At 39.6% G+C, this 22,249-nt stretch overlaps 1 protein-coding gene across 3 annotated transcripts in view; it reads left to right on the plus strand.

Annotated features, from left to right (window-relative positions):
• The first annotated feature begins 5,448 nt into the window (after positions 1-5,448).
• TUNAR (TCL1 upstream neural differentiation-associated RNA) overlaps positions 5,449-22,249 on the plus strand; it is a 32,384-nt gene continuing 15,583 nt past the window's right edge. Inside the window, exons 1-2 of one of the 3 annotated variants that reach the window (XM_063439159.1) lie at positions 5,503-5,528; positions 6,755-6,868. In XM_063439159.1, the coding sequence (XP_063295229.1) occupies positions 6,857-6,868 (12 nt within the window). In that variant the 5' untranslated portion in view covers positions 5,503-5,528; positions 6,755-6,856. Of the gene's footprint in view, positions 5,529-6,316; positions 6,869-22,249 lie in introns of those variants that run through there. The other 2 variants (XM_063439160.1, XM_063439158.1) reach the window with 2 other exon arrangements.

Consider the following 22,249-nt stretch of genomic DNA (forward strand, 5'->3'; position numbering starts at 1 on the left):
AATTCTGCACTCCCTGTATATATGTCTGTATGTATGCATGTATGTCTATGTATGTATGTATGTGTATGTATGTATGTCTGTATGCATGCATGTATGTCTGTATGTCTATGTATGTATGTCTATGTCTGTCTGTATGTATGCCTATGTATGTGTATGTATGCATACGCATGTATGTCTAGCTGTATGCATGCATGTATGTATGTATGTATGTCTGTCTATGTCTGTATGTATGTATGTATGTCTATATGTCTGTCTGTATGTCAGTAATGAATGTATGTCTGCATATCATTATAAAACGTATGACTGTGTGTATGGATGTCTGTATGCATGTATGTCAGCATGTCTGTATATATGCATGTATGTCAGTCTGAAAGTATGTATGTATGTCTGTATGCCATTATGAATGTATGTATGTATGGATGTCAGTGTCTGTATGTCTGTCAGTTTGTCAATGTCTGTATGTATGTTTCTTTATGTCCTCATGCATGTGTGTCTGTATGTATGTTAGTATGTGTCTGTCTGTCACTATGTATGCCTGTGTGTCAGTATATGTGTGTATGTCTCAGTATGTGTGTGACACTATGTATGCCTGTATGTCAGTATGTATGCCTGTATGCGTGTATGTCTGTCTCAGTATGTGTGTCTGTTAGTATGTATCTGTGTCCTTTTGTATTAGTGTGTGTGTTTGTGTCTGTGTGTGTATTCCTGTGGGCGGTATTTGGAGGCGGACCCTGTGGGCGGTATTTGGAGGCGGGCCCCAGACCCTGAGCTGAGTTAGGGGCCCCAAAATTTCTGGTGGCGGCCCTGCCTGTATGTGCAATGCATCAATTAGACTCCAAACACTGCAACCACTTTAAATCACGGCAGTGGTTATGGTGCTTGGAGTAATCTGCTCTGGGCAATGCAGATGCTCGTTCGAGACATTGTTGAACATGCAACTGCAGGCTGTGAGACGGAACCAAAAAAGTTTGAGTAAGAATTTCAATATTTTCATATGGTCCTGTTTCTAATGGATTCCAGAGCCATGGTGAGCTTAGTAAAAATAACCATTGCCCAGTATTTAAGAAGACATGCCTTGCCGCTGGCATTTAATTCTTAAGTGCTTTATAATCGTTGTGTATGGACTTGGCTCAGAAGGTTGTGTTTATTTTTTTCTGTAGAAGGCTGCAGAGACTTCATGGCACCTTGTGAATGGAGAATTTTTTTTTAAATAAACAATTAAAGTAGAATAGGTATGAAAAATAGTCTGTTATTAAAACCAACAATGGCATTGCACAGTTGTGATTTAGTACTTTGTTGCATCTATATAATTATACTTTGGTGCCAGATGATTAATAAATGAGAGGTTATAATTTGACTTCATTAGCTGTACTAGGGCACTTGGGGAGGAAGAGGAAAGAGCAGACAAATAAACAAATCTATTTGCTTGAAAAACAAACAAACAGAGTTTCAAATTGTCTCTGTATTAACTGGCCATGTCGCTAGTTTACATCCAGAGATGCAGCAGTTGTCCTATAAATTGGTCTTCTGACAGATCTATAACAATATGGGCTGTGAGTCCATTGTAAAACACACCCCATTATGTCCATAATGGTCTGGCATGCTCCCTTGATCTTGACATTATATTTTCACTTTTCTTGTAGACTAGACAAGACGGCACAGCGGAAACATTCTGTTTGCCAAATGCAGTGTTTCGGCTCGTCCGAATTTTGGCCAGGCAATCGATTCAGAAAAAATGAAGCAATAATGAACCTATCACTGCTCATAATATTTACATGCATGTATATTTTCTAGTACAAGCTCATTTTCATGCCCTTTTACCAAAGCTAATTTCAGTTGGAATTTGGTCTACAAAATTCTGGCTGATTGTATTTTACCATTGAAATTCAGTCCAAATTCCGTCAATATTTGGATTTTGAAAGTTTTACTTTTTAGTATTTGGTTGTGTTATTATATATTTGATTTTTTTTTCTTTTCTTTCTTTATTTTATTTAGTGGCTGTACCCTAACCATCAATCATTATTTTTGGATTGCCATGGGCAGAACTCCGACTTACGAAACATAAAACTGGATTTCCCATTGCAAGTTTCAGTTGGTTTGTGATTCGGTCATTCGGCACTTCAGAATTATGGAATTCAGATGGCCTGCCGATCTGACAAAATTCTGGTGAATTTCAATTTGTTTGAAATCGAATGCACAGGTCTACTGTAGACTAGCAGAAATATCCGTATATTGTACATCCATCTCATTCAAAAGATATACATAAGACAAGATGACAAAACGGGAAGAGTGAATACTTGCGTTACCAGAATTTTTCGTTTGCCATGTTATTTTCTTTTACAATTTTTATGGACCCATCAATATCCCTGTATTTTACATAGGCATTTTGAACGCTTGCATTTAAAATAACGTGGTAGAAGAAGATGATGGTGGCACTAATAAGGATAAACTTGACGTGTATATATCACTGCCCTCCACCAGGCACCACAATTCTGGGAACATGTCCCCAATAAACAAGCAGTGACCCTACAAGTGAAATATGTACTTTAAAGGAACACTATAGGGTCAGAAACACAAATATGCATTCCTGACCCTATAGTGTTAAAATCACTATCTAGCTGCCCTGGCCCTCCCAAATAGAGTAAAATCTAACCTTCATTCCAGTCTGCCAGCGCTAGCTCTGCTCCTGATCTGCCTTCTTGGCTGACATAATCAGAAGTGATGATCTCAGCCAATCACAATGTTTTCCCATACGAAAGCATTGGATTGACTGAGATCATCAATTCTGATGATCTTAGCCAATGAGGCAGGCCAGGGGGGTGAAGCCAAACATCAATGCATCTCTATGAGGAAAGTTAATTGTCTACATGCAGAGAGTGGAGACGCTGTACGGCAGTGCTGCACACTGTACAGCACTCCCCAAGAAAGCACCTCTAGTTGTCACTGAACGTGTCTGTAGGCTGTAATGTAAACTCTGCCTTGTCTCTGAAAATGCAGTGTTTACATTAAAAAGCCTGTAGTTGTTCTGGTGACTATAGTGTCCCTGTAAATTAAGGTAACCGTATTTTCCTGCATTTTGATTTTCATTCTTCTCTCATACATCTGAGGAGTAATTGTGTTTGAAAAGAAGGTCCTCTCCATCTGCAACTAACTTTGATGATATATATATTTGTGATTATTTATTAGGTTTCATGTTTTTTGACTACCTACAAGGGTGGGTCTGCTTCCACCAATCCTTTCATCCCTCTGTGGTGTATAAGGGGTTAAAAAAACAATTAGTAAGGATCCATTTCAGCAGTCGGAAGTTTGTAAATACCTGAATTTCTATAATATGTAATCAGTTTAGACCTTTTCCAACATCTTTTTTTATTTTTTTAGCAACTTGCCTTCTAAATATGTCTTTTTAAGTATGAAAAAAAAAATCAATTGATATAAGATAAAACTGCAGCGAAATTGTAATTTTCTTTTTCGAATAAAAATACAAAAATCCTGTTACATCAGGAAATCTACAAGAATTTTCATAGTACCTACAGTCCTTTCGATGTGTAATCCATGAATTACTTTGAAAAAACTTTAAGAATTATACAATTAAGGATGATTGTTTGGCTTACTGATGGAATTAATTATCAGTCAAAAACATCAAAAACAAAAGAACTTTACATTTTTTAAAGAGATCCCTTCTTTGGGTATTTTTTTTTTAAATTTCAGTAAGAATAGTTACCATAGAATAAAGCAGGGTAGAGATTTTGAAGCTTGTTATCTGTCCCAGTGGAGATGGCTTGTGGAAGTGTCTTGTTTCTAATTGGTTCAAATGAAGCATTAATCTCTAAAAATTACGAATATTTTATTTTGCTCTGAGCTTTTTCTCTTTGCTGTCATGTTATCCGCTCCATTGAGACAGTATATTGGAGCATCTTTGTGCTGATCTTACCCCAGCGGAAATTAAATACACAGTCTGTTTTTAGTTTGCAATATTGGAAGACACTGAGTTTCTGGTCTGAACATACCTTTGGAAATATTTACACACCTTTCTTGTGCCTTCCTATGATATTGTAAGGATTTTTTAAATTCTGTATTTCCTGGGCACAGAAAAGAAAGGGAGGCAAATGTACATTAAGATAGACAAATACAGCATATTATCTGAGTTTGTAACGTGTAATGTAAGTAACCAAGTAGCAATAACACAATAACACACATTTAAATATAAATAAAATGTAACAGAAGAAAAAATGGAAAGATGGGGAGGAAATGAGAGGAGTGTATCGAAAGATATTATTATTTGCTTTTTAATCAGCGCCACCATGTCTGCAGCTTAGTGGGTGTAATACTACTGTAACCGCCACCTCTCATCCTGCACCTTGTCTGCACTCCAACTTGATATGATATTCTTGGAGACTCTTGCCCAGGCAGGGCAATCCTCTTCCATGATGCTGATGTGTTGAATTAATTGCCATCGCATCTGATCAAAGTGAATTTAATCACTCCATTCCTTTACTCCTCTAGGTAGTACAAGAATTGCTGGCTATAGAGTATGCCCGGTGTTTCCTGTGTTGGAGAACCATTTGTAGAAGGGTTCTCCTGCTCTTTATGTCTGCATAAAGTTCACTGCCCAATATTTGATTGACAGCTGAGGAGAAAGCTATTTTTGAACAGGGTTTTCTCTCAGTCTATACATTTGCTACCTTTATCAGTGCATCATATAGATGGCATTTTATTTACTTTTAAATGAAATATGCTTGTGTGTAAGATGACAGGTAAACTTTAAGTAGACTTATGAATAGTTTATCCATTAACACTCGTAGTGGTAGTCTCCACATTTTGTTTTGTTACAAACTGGAATTAAAACAGATTGTACTGGTGTTTCATCGTTTGTCTTTCACAACATAGCCAACTCTTTTATTAAGACACAAATGTTAATTGAATACAAACCGGACATTTGTTGGTTGCAGTATTAACTGCCTGAATCAGTGTTAGGCAGGGGTGTTGCTAGGGGAGGCTGACAGTGCCATTTTAATGTACCATTTTTAGAGTTACTTAGGAAACACAGAGTGGGGTTATTGCTGTGGGTGCAGGGTTTTATTGCATTGGGGTGCAGGGTTAATACAGCTTGCCTTGAGATTAATGTAGCAGGTGTGGAGTTTGCATATACAGGTTTAAATAATATTCTGGATTTAATGTCACAGTGTCATTTGTAGAACATATTCTAGTTTAGACTTTGACTTTTGGCTGTGAAATAGAACTGGTTTTAGGAGTAGAAATCAGTATATCAGAACGCCCCTAAAACGTTGAAGCCCCTAGGTAGAGCCACCTTTAGCTGCAATTGTGGCTCTATTAGGGACGTATCTTTCTAATGTATTTTTCACAATGGGAAGCCACTGATAGTTTGAGGGTGTCAGCTGATGCACCTAGCCAACACCGGTGCCCATTCCAAGGCTTCCACATTGAAGCTGGGGGCTGAAGGAGGACACAGAGACCTGGAGAATGGGCACAGGGAATGAAACTATTATTGAATGGTTTAACCATTTAAGGTAAGATTGTGCCCAAGATCTCTAGGCACCATAACACCATCAATTGAGATGTTCCTTTAAGGTGCTTTATTTTGCAGTGTTTTATCCCCACTATGGACTTTCTATGCTTTAATGGACATTTTCTATAAATATACTGTATCTCTGAAGTCCTCTGTCTTTCAGCTTAATCGGGTGTGCAGGTGTGAGGTTACAAGCCTGTGACATGAGCAGACCATTCAACCTTGCAGAATGTCCTGCTTTACCATATTAACTGGACAGAAATAAAACAACAAAGGCTGATGTACTGTGTAGTATCAAAAGGGTATCTTGTATGGTGGAGTTAATATAAAAGAGCGAGCTAAGGGTACTGAAGTAGAAATATATTCTAGAGCTAAAAACCTGCATTTTAACCCTTGAGGGGACATGTATTACTTAGTACAGTCATCACAATGCGGTCTATAAATCTTGAAATGTCCTGCCTAGAGAGCATTGGAAACTATGTATTTGTTGATTGGGACATGGGATCCTCAAAGGACAATTTTTTTAATGATGGTAATACCACCATCTGTAGGGGTTAATCACAAATATGCATGTGCATGTGTTTGTGTATACAATATACACATACACAAGCGTTATCAAAAAGCTAACATTATACATTTCAGGATAGAACCTGAGGCAGTGAAAGTGTTACTGTGAGAATACAAGATAAGGGAATGCCCATTTTAAGCAAATCCCAGTGAAAGGGGAGGCGAGTGCTGTGTGTGTGTGTAAAAGACAATCAGAAGCTTTCTCCAAACCTAATCACTACATACACCAATCTCTGTTACACTGCACCTGCTGCCCTCTCTGAGCCATCCTCAGACCCTGCTGCAACTCAGCAAGACACCTCCAGTCAGACCTGGGCAGCCTCTCACCTGTGGAGAGGGGGTGTTTTTTTTTGTTTTTTTTTAGCATTTTGGCAGCTCAGACACAGACTGATCCCATTTAGGGGGTTAGTTAAACTTTAGTCACAATGATGTGGTTATTGGGAAGGAGCCATGCATTACTAGTGGAATGATCTGGATCTTTGCTGCTCAGGAGTACTCACCTGCTCTCTGCTGGCTACCTGTCACCCTGGAGCTTGGAACTTTCTCCACCTGACTGGGATTATTTTGGAAAGGGACACAGAGCATGAATTGCAATGCAACTGCACTATCTGTCCTTCGGTGACACATTAAAGCTGAATGAAACCTCTCTGATTGTCTTAGGGCAATGCATTGGGCATCTAAGTTAGAAAGCAGCACACCTTTCCAGGCAAGCATGGGGACTCTACTTCCAGCAGAATGTCCTAATGTATACTTCAGCTCTTGATGCTGTGCAGGGTAAGTGACACTGAGCTGTGCACATTCAGGTACATAGGCTCACTTTGGTGCTATTATATAATGAACATAAAACATTGAGATCATCACTCCGTTAATGAAAAATTATCTAGGACTTAACCCATTCACGACCACTGACATCAGGACTGCCATGATAAAATGAGATTTGTTTAAATCTGGTCATGAGTGGGTTAAAACTATTGCATTCTGATCCCATGTGTATCTAGCTGGGGTCTAAGGGCAAGTCATCCATGAAATCCTCTAGATCACCTGAATACTGAATACTTTATCTATATCTGCTACATGATATAAAGCTTTCATTACATTTTCTAACATGTCTTACCTGTCTGACTAAAAGAAAGGTATTACATTGCTATTTAATATTGCATTAACATACTTATGTTGTGCAAAACGTCAAAGCAGGTGCACGTTGCTGAATTACATTGAAAGCATTGTATCAAAGCATCTCCTGCTATTAATGGCCAAACAACTTAATTGCCCATCAAAAGGTTAATCTCCCTTTTTTTTTTTTAATAGAAAAGCATATAATGAACAGATGTGCTCGGGTATGATATAGTGGTTAATGTCTAATATTCACTTAGTTAGTAAATATGTTTTTAGTGTTTGGGTGAAGTTTGTTTAAGTGTCTTATGGGTGTCTTTAAAATGACACATACACAGACTGCACAATCTTACTAATTTAAAACTAACTCCATGATCCAGATATTAGCAATAATAGTATGCTAGTGTTGATTAGCAAAGGAACTGTTTGTTATTTCCCGAGATGCAGATAAAGGCTTGTCAGACTGGTACCCTGAATTCTGGTTTCCTAGCAACAGCCTGGAAGATTTTGTGGTTTATAAAAGTGGCACTTTGGCAGAGGGTGAACAAGGAACATGTTAACTGAAATGATAAAATATATATTCAATGCTGTATAATGCCTACATAATATTATTTGTAGTCACAGAATCATCTTTCAAAGGACAAGTCTGTTTTTAAAAGACTAATACAGACTGGTTCAAAACATCATGCAAGCTGGGGTCTTCATGGAGTAACTCAGATAATGCATTGACAGAGGACGATTTCAGTGTTTAATTAATAAAGCAAGTGTCAGAACAATTGTTGGAAAACATTGTTAAAATATTGTAGTTGAAAAATACACAATAGTCTATGAAGAATTAAAGGGACCCCACCAATAAATAATTGTACATTCCAATTTAGTTGTGTAGTAATAAAATGTAGCATTTTTGAATTATTATTATTATTATTAATATTATGTTATCTATGTTATACCATTAATTTCTACATAGCTAGCTCTGTGATTTCTGATAGTTTGCTCGTTATTGAAAATGGACAATGGGTATTAGGGACAATATTTTAGGAGAGCTGGTTAGATTGTCCAGAATGATGTATCTAATTTTCTGCAGGCATATGTGTGATTAGACATATGGATTTTATATTGTGTCACAGCAGGAAAAATAGATTTAAATAGTTCTGCTTAGCGGGGAGAGATAAGAGTTCAATAGAGAAGCAGTTGGTAGAGAAACTATATAGTAATACCTTATTAATATGTTCAATCTGAATTTCATAGTAATCAAAAACATATGCTTCACTAATTGTTCTTTATTTATTTTATTATACAGAAGGAATGTGATGATTTCCCTTTAAGTATAAGAACATAATTTCATTATTTTGCCAAATACTCTTTATTGCAGAAATTAAACACTCCTTATAGTCACTGATTTATAATTCCAAATACATAGATTCATTTTTCCAATTTAGCCTAAAATTCATATTGAATTCACTTTGAATTCTCAACAATTAACACTATAGTGAATAGCTCTTATGACTGTTTTAAGTAGAGAAACAATTTGTAAACGTTTTCCTCCCCCAGCCTAATTGGAAGAAATCTTATCCAGATTGAACTCTATCAGTTTAGCCTGCATTCCGTTAAGGGAGTTCACCTCAATATAACTCACTTTTAGTTTAGTAAACGAAACTCCATTGTCAAGATTTGTAAACAGTGCATATTTTCCTTGTGCCTTGTGGAGTGTTCACTATGCATAGAAACTGCACTTAAGCCTAAAGGTCTCATTGAGCATGTGCCAGGGTGACATATTTACTGTCCACGCACAATGCTTCTTATGAGATGCATAACACAAGGTCATTTGTGTCTGTTTAACATAAGTAAGAATTATGCTAGAGTCAGAGGTATTGAGCCACATGGATTTGAAAAAAAAATGTATTTTTTCAAGTGTCTGTAATCATCAATAAAGAGAAAAACAGGAGTGGATTTTGCCACCACTTGCAAATCTTTGCATGAACAATGTACCAGCCTCCTGCCACTTAAGAGTATGTTAAAGAAACAAAAGTAGCATCATTTACCAAAACAGGAATATAAATAAACTACTGAAGGAATGTTTTTGGTCAAATTGGTCTGATATTTTATTTTTATAATGATCATCTTAAACGGTGAGGACTATAGAACATCGTCTAAGATCCAGCTCTTAAATTTCTTTGAGTGTTTAGACTGTCTGGAGATCACGCACAGAGGACAATCCTGGGGTAAAGTTCGAAACATGGATTGAGCAAATACAGTCGCATTTTTCACGTCAATTGCTTCACTTCTAGGACTTTGCACTTTGCACAGACCCTGTTGTGTTTTTATTGAAGACACTCAATAAATAATAATGACAAATGTGTGATATTACCGGTAGGCATTATATCACCATACCTGTGCTATATGAACAGATGCTGAGATTTGAAAATATTACAATCTAGTAGTGAATCAAATAGGTAGTGACAAGGTAATTGTGTTTTGTGTTGCCTCGGGGGCTAACTTTCTGTCTGGGTGTGCATCTGCTCATGTAATATTGGCACAAAGACAGTGTTTGCCAACTATATAAAATGAAACCGGGGGCATCTTCAACCATCTGAACAAATTGCAATAATAGTGAACACTTTCAGAATGAAGGGCACCAAGGAATAGTGCACCCGGTGTGTTAGTGCACCATTAGTTGTAGTCATAGGCAATGCTCGGGGAGGGGACATTTAGGGGGCCTAAGTCCTGGATGTGGGGCTTTTTAGACACAGATTTCTATAGTTGCTGGAGGGGGCAGGAGGATATCAGTGTTTTTTATCAGTTGTAATTTTACATCAGGCAGCTGCATTAAGAAGCAGTTTTTTTTATAAAAAAGATCAGGAAGTATAGTGCTCTCCTAGGCTGCATAGGGAAGGGGTGACCCCCAGGTGACTGTGGGGAGAAGAGAACATTAATGTGCACCCCTTTATTATTTTGGTAAAGTGTTGGAATTGCATTGAATACCTGGCTGTGTAGTATGTGTTTGTTTCTGGCTATAAGATCCTTGAGAGTACCAACAACATGCTTTACATCAGGGGTCCTCAAACTCCGGCCCCCCAGATGTTGCTGAACTACAACTCCCATGATTCTTTGAATTTCCTAGATAGCCAGAGAATCATGGGAGTTGTAGTTCAGCAACATCTGGAGGGCCGGAGTTTAAGGACCCCTGCTTTACATGGTAGAGAGGAGGGAACATAACATAACAAGAAACTGTCAGCTTCTATCAATAAGGCTTTCAAAGGGTTCCATCCACAGATATGTGTCATTTTATTTGACTTTTAAATGAAAGGATGTTGAGAAAACAAATCAGATGACATTGGAACAAGATTCATGTTTGAAGTTGACCCCACTCACATCTTCCTTGTCTTCCTAGGAGTCTCACTACTTGTTATTTTTTACAACACAATTTCCATACTTACACTATTTACAAGTATAATGAATATGGGTGAAAGAAACTTCATCTGCCCTTTAGTAGCATGAAACGATCTGGAGCTGAATTCTGAAGCTTGGGATTGCCATAAAGTATTGCTATTCGTCAGGTGACTAGAAAAGATTTCAAAGTGGCTACCAAAAAGTACTAGGGTGTTTTTAGAAAAATCAGATGTAATGAGCTACTAGATGTGGAATAACAGAAGATAAAAAAAGTAGAGAGACCCTGCTTAACCAGAAGGCATCCATATGTAATGTGGCTGAGATAAAAGGAGGGACATAGTACAAGGTCCTATTCTCATCATTTCTGTGCTTTCTAAATTTTAGTTGAGCTTCACGTTTGAGCTAACCTTCACTAGTTGAAAAATGAAAATTCTCAATTTGTGAATCAAGTCTGGTCTTCTGTTCAGAATAATTGTCAATGCTGGAAGCTAATGGAGAGAGAATGATCTATAATGGGAAGGGGTTGGTGTGATGGAAGGATGGAGCATATGTAGAGGAGGGTGATCTCTAATGGGAAAGGGAGGATTGATGTAATGAAGAGAGAGGATATGCAATATGGGGTGGAGGACATTGGGGGACAAGGCCTAGCCATTGATTTTCTAAGGGGCCAAAGATTTCTGTTGGCTGCCCTAATCCTAAGATCTATATAAATCTTAGGATCAAAGCCAAAACTAAGATTATGTTTAAACAGCTAAAATGGTAACACAGTAATAATGGTCACCCACACTGGAAATCCAAACCTGTTGGACATTTTCCAAACAGTCTGGTTTATTCACTAGATTCCAAATTGTAGTTTATTAAAATTCTCAAATAGCTCATATGCAAAAATGTTCTAACTCAGCTATACTAACAGCTAGGCTCTTTTAGTCTGAATTTAGCCATTTTGATTTTAATTCACTAGAATTCACAGTTTAGTAAATAAACGCCAAGATCTCCTTTGAATAGCTCTACAGCTCTAATAGCTCTAATTCACTCGATAATACTGATACATTTATCATGAAATTTACACTTGCATTCTGTCTTGGATTCCATGATGATAAATAAGTATCTATTACAATTGAATCGCAATTCTCCTATTGGGGTCTATAGGAAAATTCTATTTAGTGATAAGCTCTGGTTGCAAATACCAGCGCATTACAAAAGTAGATATTTTCTGATCACAAATATGCATGTTATATATTGGTTACAATAGAGATACCTCTGATGCTCGCCTTAAAGACTTCTCTAGGGCTGCACCGTTCCTATGGAACGGCCTTCCCCTCTCTGTTACACTTTCACCCAGTCTCCACTCCTTCAAAAAAAATCTTTGAAAACGGTCTTCTTTAGGAAAGCGTATCAATTATACTGTAAACAGCTTTCCCTCCCTGCATGCTGATTCCGCTCCTGAAACTGTCATCAAAACAAAACACTAAGTCCTTAATGAATACTATCCTAGCAACCTACTTTTCTACCTTACCCTTACCTTTTGTGTCACTATCCCCCACTCCCTCTAGCATGTAAGTTCATTGAGCAGGGCCCTCAATCCCTCTGTTCCTGTGCGTCCAACTTGTCTGGTTACAAATGTTAGTCCACCCATTGTACAGCGCTATGGAACTTGTTGGCGCTTCATAAATAATAATAATAATAATAATAGAGATGATTTAGTTAATTAGTGCAACTAAAATATTTTTATTATAAATACAATTTTATTTTATTTATACATATTTTGGTGACAATTATACAGCATTGTTAACAGTATTGTGTGCAGAAAATAGGTAAATCACAGCTGTAAAATATCAGGTAAGAAAAATACTCATAAAATAAGATAGAAAGTGTTAAATAAAACTCACATAAATGAAGAAAAATTGGGAGTAAAAAGAAAGAGGAAAGCATTTAATTATTCCACTGTTTCTGTCTCGTTATGCGTCATACAAAGCATTTTAAAAAGAAGATTTTGCAATGCCTTTGCTGATATGACAGACACGTCCATCAATCACTTGTTCACAACAATAACATTTTAGTTCTTTCAAATAGATTCATCCAGAATTTAGTTTTAGTTGTGGTGGTTCGAAATTCGTTTATAAGACATCTTGGTTTGGAAAACTTTTGTCCATGCAATTGTCGGGGGAAAACTATTTGGATGAGCCTAGGAAAACTATTTGGATGATCCGAAATGGCAGAACAATGCAACTATAAGTGACCTGCAAAATATATACATATATATACATATATATATGTATCATGTATATAGTTTGCCTACACTAGTAGGCACATTTTTGCACCATTTGGTTCATAGATCTAGTGAGAAGAAGTAATCAATAGAGGAATGAGTAGTAATATTTATATATTATATGTTTATTGAATATATAATGTATAAATATAGATTGTAAACATCAATCATCTTTGTTTTGTTTGTATTTTTTTTGCCATATTAGGAACGTTGAATCATGAAACAAAAGAAACAGCTCATTCATTCCTCATTTCAGTTTTTCATGATTCAGTCGTATGGCAATTCGCAGTTAAGGAATTCAAACTATAGAAAACAGAAAGTATAGGCGCTCACTATATGGTGAAACAGGCTGCGGTATACAATACAAGGACTCCCAAAACCTTGTGTGGTGGAATAAACAAGATAAAAAATAGCGTATACTGCGCCTTAAAATTTATACATACATAAACCTTCGATGCAAAGTAATAGACCTCAGGGAAACAAAGAGAAAAAACAAATAATAGTGCAATACAATATGATACAGTTGTAATACAATAAATAGTATAGGAAAACCACTCACATACGCTAGAGCTTAATAACGCGTATAACGCGTGGACGGTACAATCCCTGTCTAAAGATGTGTGGTGATCAGAATGATGGTTGAAGGAATTCAAACTACTCATCATTCAGACAAATCACAATTCGTTTGAACCCAATACATACGTCTACTCATTATGACATGAGCAGGGGTTGAGGCAGGGATCATTAATCCCAGTGGACAAGCCTGAGCTACCGTATTCTAGACAAGTCTTTCTGAACAGCACTCTTAAGATGTTAGTAACCATGGACAGAGTATTCAGTAATGGGATATTGCCTGCAATCTATTTTTAGATGACAATATCAATATAATGTCTATAGTTAACGGGACACTATCATCACCAAAACAAATTTAGCTTTTTGAAGCAGTTTTGATTTATAAATCATGCCCTTGCATTCTCACTGCTCAATTATCTGCCATTTAGGAGTTAAATCAATTTGTTTATGCAGCCCTGGGCACACCTCCCTGTATGTGACTTACACAGCCTGCCTAAACAATTCCTGTAAAGAGTCATCTAATGTTTACACTTCCTTTTTTGCAAATTCTGTTTAATTTGAAATTTCTTATCTCCTGCTTTGTTAATAGTTTGCTAGACCATGCAGGAGCCTCTTGTGAATTATTAAAGTTAAATTTGCAAAGCAGGAGATAAAAATCTTTTAAAGCACGTTACATCTGATTGAAAATAAAACCATTTTGTTTACATTCAGGCTGTGTCAGTCATAGCCAGGGGAGGTGTGACTAGGGCTGCATAAACAGAAACAAAAGTGATTTTACTGCTACATGGCAGAGGACTGAGCAGTGAAACTTCAGAAGCCTGAAGTTGTTTTGGTGATCATAGTGTTCCTCTAAGTTAACTAATGGTTAAACAAAAAGTTTAAACTGACTAGAAAAAAATGCAATAGATAGAGCTTATGATATTTTGAAGAATTATCATGTGGTTAATCTAACAGGTATTGGAGTGGTTCCTGACTTTTGAATCACTTGTAAATGTATGTATGTATGTAACACACAGCAAGTGGACATCATGGGCAGTTCCCAGCTGTCAGTTGTTCACAGATGTTTGGTACACAAATAAGGTCATTTTTATTTTTCAGAACAATATTTCTCTCAATGTGCACAACCCTTGTAGAGATCTAGATCTATTTTATCTTCCCTATAAACCTTTTTCCAGTGAGTCATAAGAGCCAAGGTCACTCCGAAAATCATAAGAATATCAGACAGGTTTGTAGTCTGAGTCATAACATTAAGGAATGGTGATAACTTAATGGGATTTGATTTGTAGGAAGGAACTATGAGAGCAGACAGCATCAGTTTTACAAGGTTTGCAGATAAACTTTTTGAAAGAATGTTAAATATTTAAAGAATCACCCAACATCTATCTTTTGTCTTTGGTTCTTATTCTTAAACCTTAGTTTTCTTTGTTCTTCTCACACATTAACCCTTGTAGGTGTCTGTCTCATCCTTTCTGAACTGCTTTGAATAAAACATGTTCCTAAAAAGTCTGGACTAGGGCATCAAAACCAACGAGTACCAACTATATTCAGGGTTATTTGGTAATCTAAAAACGGATGAGAATTGAGCAGGCAAATTACAAAACACAATAGTTGGATTGGAAACATTCTACAACATCCTAGGCTGGCCATTATGGCCTCATATTATTCCAGATACTTTACTAAATAAACCTGAGGATGCTAAAAACTGGTGTTGCATGACTACATATCACTTTACCCCAACCACTAATTTTATGAGCTGCAGCCAAGAGTGGGAAAATACAGCTCCAGGCTGCAGTGCTCAAATTAAACACAGAAATACATTATAAATACATTAAATATGTTTAAAAACTTTATAGGTGCCTGGGATTCCATGCAATCTTGCCCAATTATTATAGATCCAGTTCCAGATTCAGATCCAGATTCAGTTATATTAACGCAAGCTGCCTGGCTCTCATCTAATTATTCCCCACCCCCATCTCTATAGAGAACCAGAAGATGCTCAGCCTAAACCTGTCAGGGAGACAGGTTGCCTCTTTGCCTCCAAGCACCAAACTCCTGCATCACTTTGGGAGGTGAATGCTGTGGCAGCACTTTTGCCTAAGGCTGGACTTGGGGCATGTCAGGGGGCAGGACCAAGGCGTAACTCACTTTTTTTGGGCTTTCAACATTTTCTTTTACACCCACTCTATTGGTAAGTATAGGCCAACTTTAAGCTTACACCTTCAATGGATCGGACAAAAACAGATTGAAATGTTTTATCTTTGTCGTTAAAGTCTTTTATTTAGTGAAAAGACTTGTATTTCCCCACTGCTAAATTTTGGGAAAGGTCCGATAGTTAAATTAAGCGCCAGACGGGGCGGGGCCGGACCGCCGAGCCGGCTGGTCGCACGTTAGACCAGCTCCTGCAGCCTAGCCTTTGAACAGGCAATTTTCAGCAAATTTTCGCACAAAACTTGCCGGCAACGGTGGCCCTCGACGGGCAGAGAGCCCTGGGGCCCAGGGCGAGGCTGGCCCTATAGGCTACAGTCCCCTGGACGAGGAAACCTATCCGACCTTTGTGAGGCCTACTCCAGAGGCGAGCGGGACGGACGGCCGCTGCCCTGCCGCTCACTGCTCGGGGCTTAGAGTCGGACCCGCGGGGATGCCGGCCCCGTTCCCCCCCCCCTATGGACCGGGGGGGTGATCCCGGTCTACACCTTTGAGACCCAAACTACCAAGCCAGCGTCCGGAGTCTCCCGCCCGCACTGCAGACCGCATGTCGGGCCCAAGATGGCCGCCAAGCTCCAACCTGCAAACATGGGAAAGCACTTCCCGCTCAATCAGCTCACATACGCCGAGACCACTGGTGGAGCACGGCATGCAGCAACACATACCCTGTACTATCCACCTCACCTGGGAGAGAGGCTGAAACGACGGCTACTCAATCCACCAGGAGCAAAGCAAAGCGACCTGTCCACCGGTGAGCCAGCCATCAGACCCCCTGAGAGGGGACCTGCACTGTGATACGACGCCCTGTACCACACACCACGCAGAGGGAACCCCGACCGGGACTACACAAACCCTAGAAAGTCGACCGGGCTCCCTCAATCCAGTCGGGAGAACCCTCAATCAAGCGGCAAAACACGTTGGCAGAACGTACACTCACCAGCTCCGGCCATGTCGCCAAGGTACGAGCTTACAGAGACTTACCCCACTCCAGCATCTGTTAAGAACTGCTTAAACCTCTCTGGACAGTCCACAGCTGAACCTAGCGCCTGGAGACAAGCAACTGCGCTCCTGAAATGCTTCACCATATGCCAGATTATCCCATCTTGCAATTAAGTTGTTTGCCTTAAATTGTATACTTTTTTAGGCCACAGGGCAATATAGTTTTGTCAGGGCAGGGTGGGGGGAGAGACTCTGGGACGCTCTTGTTAATACTAGCGTGTAACTAGCGTTGTATTCTAAATCTTGCATGCTCTTACTAATCGTGATAATGCACCGTATCTACTACGCTTGGAATGCATAGAGCAAAATAGATTAGCTAGAGAGTTCTATACAACCCTCAAACGTATGGAAGCAACACTTAGAAATAATCATCTGTCAAATAGATTGCTGACATATACACGCAGGGCCGGCGCGTCCATAAGGCGGCACAGGCGGCCGCCTTAGGGCGCACCGGCTCTGGGGGCGCAAAATTCCAGTGACCGGCAGGAGGGAAGTGCTCCCTCCTGCCTGGTCACCTCCTGGATCCCCGGAGCTGCTGGGAGGCGTGCGGCTGCAGTTGATTAGGAGGAGGCGGCGAGGGAGCTCTCTGATCTCTCTGACCGGCTCCCTCGCGCGCCTTTTGCTGATGCCGCGGGAGCCTGAATATGACGTCATATTCCGGCTCCCGCGGCATCAGAAAACAGCCTGCGAGGGAGCCGGTCAGAGAGATCAGAGAGCTCCCTCGCCGCCTCCTCCTAATCAACTGCAGCCGCACGCCTCCCAGCAGCCTCACTGGACCACCAATGAGAGACCCACGCCAGCACTCCAGGTAGGGAGGCTGGGTGGGAAATTTACATTTAATTTAGATAATTAATTACTGTGTGTCTATGTGTGTGTGCATGTGAGTGTGAGTGTGTGTGTCTGTCAGTGTGTGTGTGTTCGAGTATGTGTGTGTGTGAGTGAGTGTGTGTGTGTCTGTCAGTGAGTGTGTGTGTGTGTCTGTCAGTGTGTGTGTGTGTGTCTGTCAGTGTGTGTGTGTGTGTGTGTGTGTCTGTCAGTGAGTGTGTGTGTGTGTGTGTCTGTCAGTGTGTGTGTGTGTGTATGTGTGTCTGTCAGTGTGTGTGTGTGTGTGTTCGAGTATGTGTCTGTGAGTTTGTGTGTGTGAGTATGTATTTTTCTGTAAGCCTGTCTGTATGTATGTATCTGTATGACGGTATGCCTCTGTATGTATGTATGTGTCTGTATGTCTTGTACGTATGTTTCTGTATGTCTCTGTATGCATGTATGTAACTGGATGTATGTTTGTCTCTGAATGTCTGTATATATGTCTCTGTATGCATGTATGTAACTGTATGCCTTTATGTCTCTGTATGTACGTATGTGTGTGTCTCTGTATGCCTGTATGTCTTTGTATGTATGTATGTGTCTGTATGACGGTATGCCTCTGTATGTATGTATGTGTCTGCATGCCTGTATGTCTCTGTATGTATGTTTCTTTATGCCTGTATGTCTGTATGTATGTGTCTGTATGATGGTATGCCTCTGTATGCATGTATGTCTTTATATGCCTGCATGTCTCTGTATGCATGTATATCTCTGCTTGTATGTGTCTGTATGTCTCTGTATGATTATTTCTGTCTTTGTATGACAGTGTACCTGTATGACTTTGACTGTGTGACTGAAATATGATGCCTGTGTGCCTGTGGCTTGGGAGGAAAGACACACAGGTGAAGATGCATTTTTTTTTTTTTAATGAGGGTTGGGGGCGCCAAAATGCATCTTCGCCTGTGTAACTAAAAATCCTAGCACCGGCCCTGTATACACGAATCGTATAGCTAAGCATGTATAACAAAAAACAAAAATTTTGTGCAAGTTCCTTATGCCACTGTTTAACGCATCTGTAACCTTATGAAAATGAACGCTGTTGTGGCGTATGACAATACTCTGTAATCACATGCACTACAAAAATAAAGAATTTAAAAAAAAAAAAAAAAAAAAAAATTAAGCGCCAGACTAAGGTGGAACAATCGTAAACATGGGTTGATTTTCAAATCATATTAAGTCAGTATATTTTCACTAATAATAATCTACAATTTGTGAATGGCACACATTTTAGCTATATTACTACATTTATCAACAAACACTGCCCCACAATTCCATTTACAAGTCCGATTTTTGAGAAAAGGCTTTTAATTATCAATATGGAATCTTAATCCTTCCCAGAAGGAAGCTGAATGTCCGAAAAATTCTATGTAACAGGGTCCACTAACTAAAATGTTTGTGAGTGAGTGAATTAGAAATTATGCCTAAACTAAATTAAAAAATCAGTTTGCTGGTTACTCGAGCAGTCAGCAGGAGGACTGAAAAAATATTTTTATAAAAATAAACTCTTACCTTCTTAAAGCAGAATGCCCCATTAATTATACCCCATGCCACCAACACTTCAACTGCAAAAAGAGGACACTTTAATTTTAGGGGTGTGAGTTGTGGTATGGCCAGAGGCAGGGCTGTTATGAAAACTTTTAGGTGACTTACTAATAACAAATATAAAACTAAAATGTAACTTTGAATAATAACAATGTATCTTATTTACACATACTGATTCCTTAAAGGATCACTATAGGGTCAGGAGCCCAAACATGTATTCCTGACCCTATAGTGTTTAACCCACCAGTTAGGTGGCTTGTCCCCCCTATAATAATATAAAACTCACCTTACTTCCAGTGCCACGCCGGTCCGCCAGCGGTTGCTCAGCTCTCTTTGTGCCATCCTCAAAATGGCCGATTTTTAGCCAATCCAATGATTGGCTAAAATCAGCAGGGGCGGGGCAAATGCTGTTTTGGCCAATCAGGACCTACTCATAGAGATTCACTGAATCAATGCATCTCTATGAGGAAAATTCAGCGTCTCCATGCAGAGCGTGGGGACGCTGAACAGCAATGCTGCTTTCTGTGCAGCCCCGAGCCAGGAAGCCCCCCAGTGGCCATCTAAGGAGTGGCCACTTGCAGGTGTCCCTAGGGGCAATGTAAACACTGCCTTTTCTCTGAAAAAGCAGTGTTTACATGAAAATGCCTGAAGGGAGCTATTATATTCACTAGAACAACTACATTAAGCTGTAGTTGTTCTGATGACTATAGTGCCCCTTTAAACCCACTCATTGTGTAGTTTACAGACACATTTCTGTGAGTATTATTGCTGTGGAGCCTTGTTATGCACTCAGACACACCAATAATATAGAGTTCCTAGAAAAGAGGTATATTTGGATATTAAAAGAGGGACAGAGGGATTTGGGCCCAGAGTGTGGACTGTCCCTCCTAAATAGGGATACTTGGGTTATACAGTGAGGGAAAAAAGTATTTGATCCCCTGCTGATTTTGAACGTTTGCCCACTGACAAAGAAATGATCAGTCTATAATTTTAATGGTAGATGTATTTTAACAGTGAGAGACAGAATACGCCCAAAAAATTTAAATCCAGAAAAACGCATGTCAAAAAAGTTCTAAATTGGTTTGCATGTCAATGAGTGAAATAGGTATTTGACTTAGTACTTGGTGGCAAAACCCTTGTTGGCAACCACAGAGGTCAGACATTGGCCATCAGGTTTGCACACATCTCAGGAGGGATTTTGTCCCACTCCTCTTTGCAGATCCTCTCCAAGTCATTAAGGTTTCGAGGCTAACATTTGGCAACTCGAACCTTCAGCTCCCTCCACAGATTGTCTATTGGATTAAGGTCTGGAGACTGGCTAGGCCACTCCAGGACCTTAATGTGCTTCTTCTTGAGCCACTCCTTTGTTGTTTTGGCTGTGATTGTTGGGTCATTGTCATGCTGGAATACCTATCCACGACCCATTTTCATTGTTCTGGCTGAGGGAAGGAGGTTCAACCCAAGATTTGACAGTACATGTCCCCATACATCGTCCATTTGATGCAGTGCAGTTGTCCTGTCCCCTTAGCAGAAAAGCACCCCCAATGCATAATGTTTGCACCTCCATGTTCGACGGTTGGGATCATAGGCAGCATTCCTCCTCCTTCAAACACGGCAAGTTGAGTTGATGCCAAAGAGCTCGAATTTTGTCTCATCTGATCACAAAACTTTCACCCAGTTCACCTCTAAATCATTTAGATGTTATTGGCAAACTTCAGACTGGCCTGTACATGTGCTTTTTGAGCATGTGGACCTTGCGGGCGCTGCAGGATTTCAGTTATTCACGGAGTAGTGTTTTACCAATTGTTTTCTTGGTGACTTTGGTCCCAGCTGCCTTGAGATCATTAACAAGATCCGCCCGTGTAGTTCTGGACTGATTAATCACTGTTCTCATGATCATTGATACTCCACGAGGTGAGATCTTGCGTGGAGCACCAGACCGAGGGAGACTCACTGTTATTTGTGTTTCTTCCATTTTTGAATAATCGCACCAACTGTTGTCACCTTCTCACCAAGCTGCTTGGCAATGGCCTTGTAGCCCATTCCAACCTTGTGTAGCTTGTCCCTGACATCCTTGGACAGATCTTTGGTCTCGGCCATGGTGGAGAGTTTGGAATCTGATTGATTGTTTGCTTCTGTGGACTGGTGTCTTTAATACAGGTAACAAGCTGAGATTAGAGGCACTACCTTTAAAGGACTACTATAGGCAACCAGACCACTTCGGCTCAATGAAGTTCTCTGGGTGCCAGGTCCCTCTAGTTTTAACCCTGCAGCTGAAAACGTAGCAGTTTCAGAGAAACTGCTTTGTTTCACTGAGGGTTAAGCCAGCCTCTAGTGGCTGTCTCACTGATAGCCGCTAGAGGCGCTTCCGCGATTCTCACTTTGAAAATCACAGTGAGAAGATGCTGAACGTCCATAGGAAAGCATTGAGTAATGCTTTCCTACGGGCGGTTTGGCACTATACTGCTCCTTTAAGAGAGTGCTCCTAATCTCAGCTCATTACCTGTATAAAAGACACCTGGGAGCCAGAAATCTTGCTGATTGATAGGGGATTGAATACTTATTTCTAGGGATGTGCATGGGCAAAAAATTTGTTTCGGCACTTTCAAAATTCGGAACTTCGGCAATTCAGAACTTCTTCAATTCGGTTCAGTTCGGCACTTCTGAAATTCGGGACTACTGCAATTTGGACATTTGTAAGCATCCCTCTCTTGCCACCACCACCACTTACACATCTTTAGGGCTCCCTAACCCTACCCATTCATTGCAGTCCCTGGTGTATACTTGTTGGGTAAGCTGGGACTCCTACTTGCTTCCCCTCAGTGTGCAGTAGTAATCAGGCAGCAGGTTCAGGACACATTTAGCACCTCTGTATATTTAGCTCCACCCATTGTGTGTTTAACCAATTTTTATCAGAAACTATTTCTCTTTAGTATTGGGATTTCCAGGCTAGCTATGACCAAAATAGTCCAAACTATATGCAGGGTATTTTCTTTTCTACTCTGCTACCTTTCACAGAATATCGAGAGAAAATGACAACTTACCATTACTCACTGTTTAGTGAATAAACTCCACTGACACATATTTTATTAAATTTAATTACAGGTTAAGCGTTTAATGTCCACACAATTTGAAGTGTCCTAAATTCCTGGTTAAAGAGTGCTTTTTGCTCTTTAGGAGAAACACCGTTTTGTAAGCTC

The sequence above is a fragment of the Pelobates fuscus genome, chromosome 13 (assembly GCF_036172605.1).
Source record: "Pelobates fuscus isolate aPelFus1 chromosome 13, aPelFus1.pri, whole genome shotgun sequence".
Lineage (NCBI taxonomy): Eukaryota > Metazoa > Chordata > Amphibia > Anura > Pelobatidae > Pelobates > Pelobates fuscus.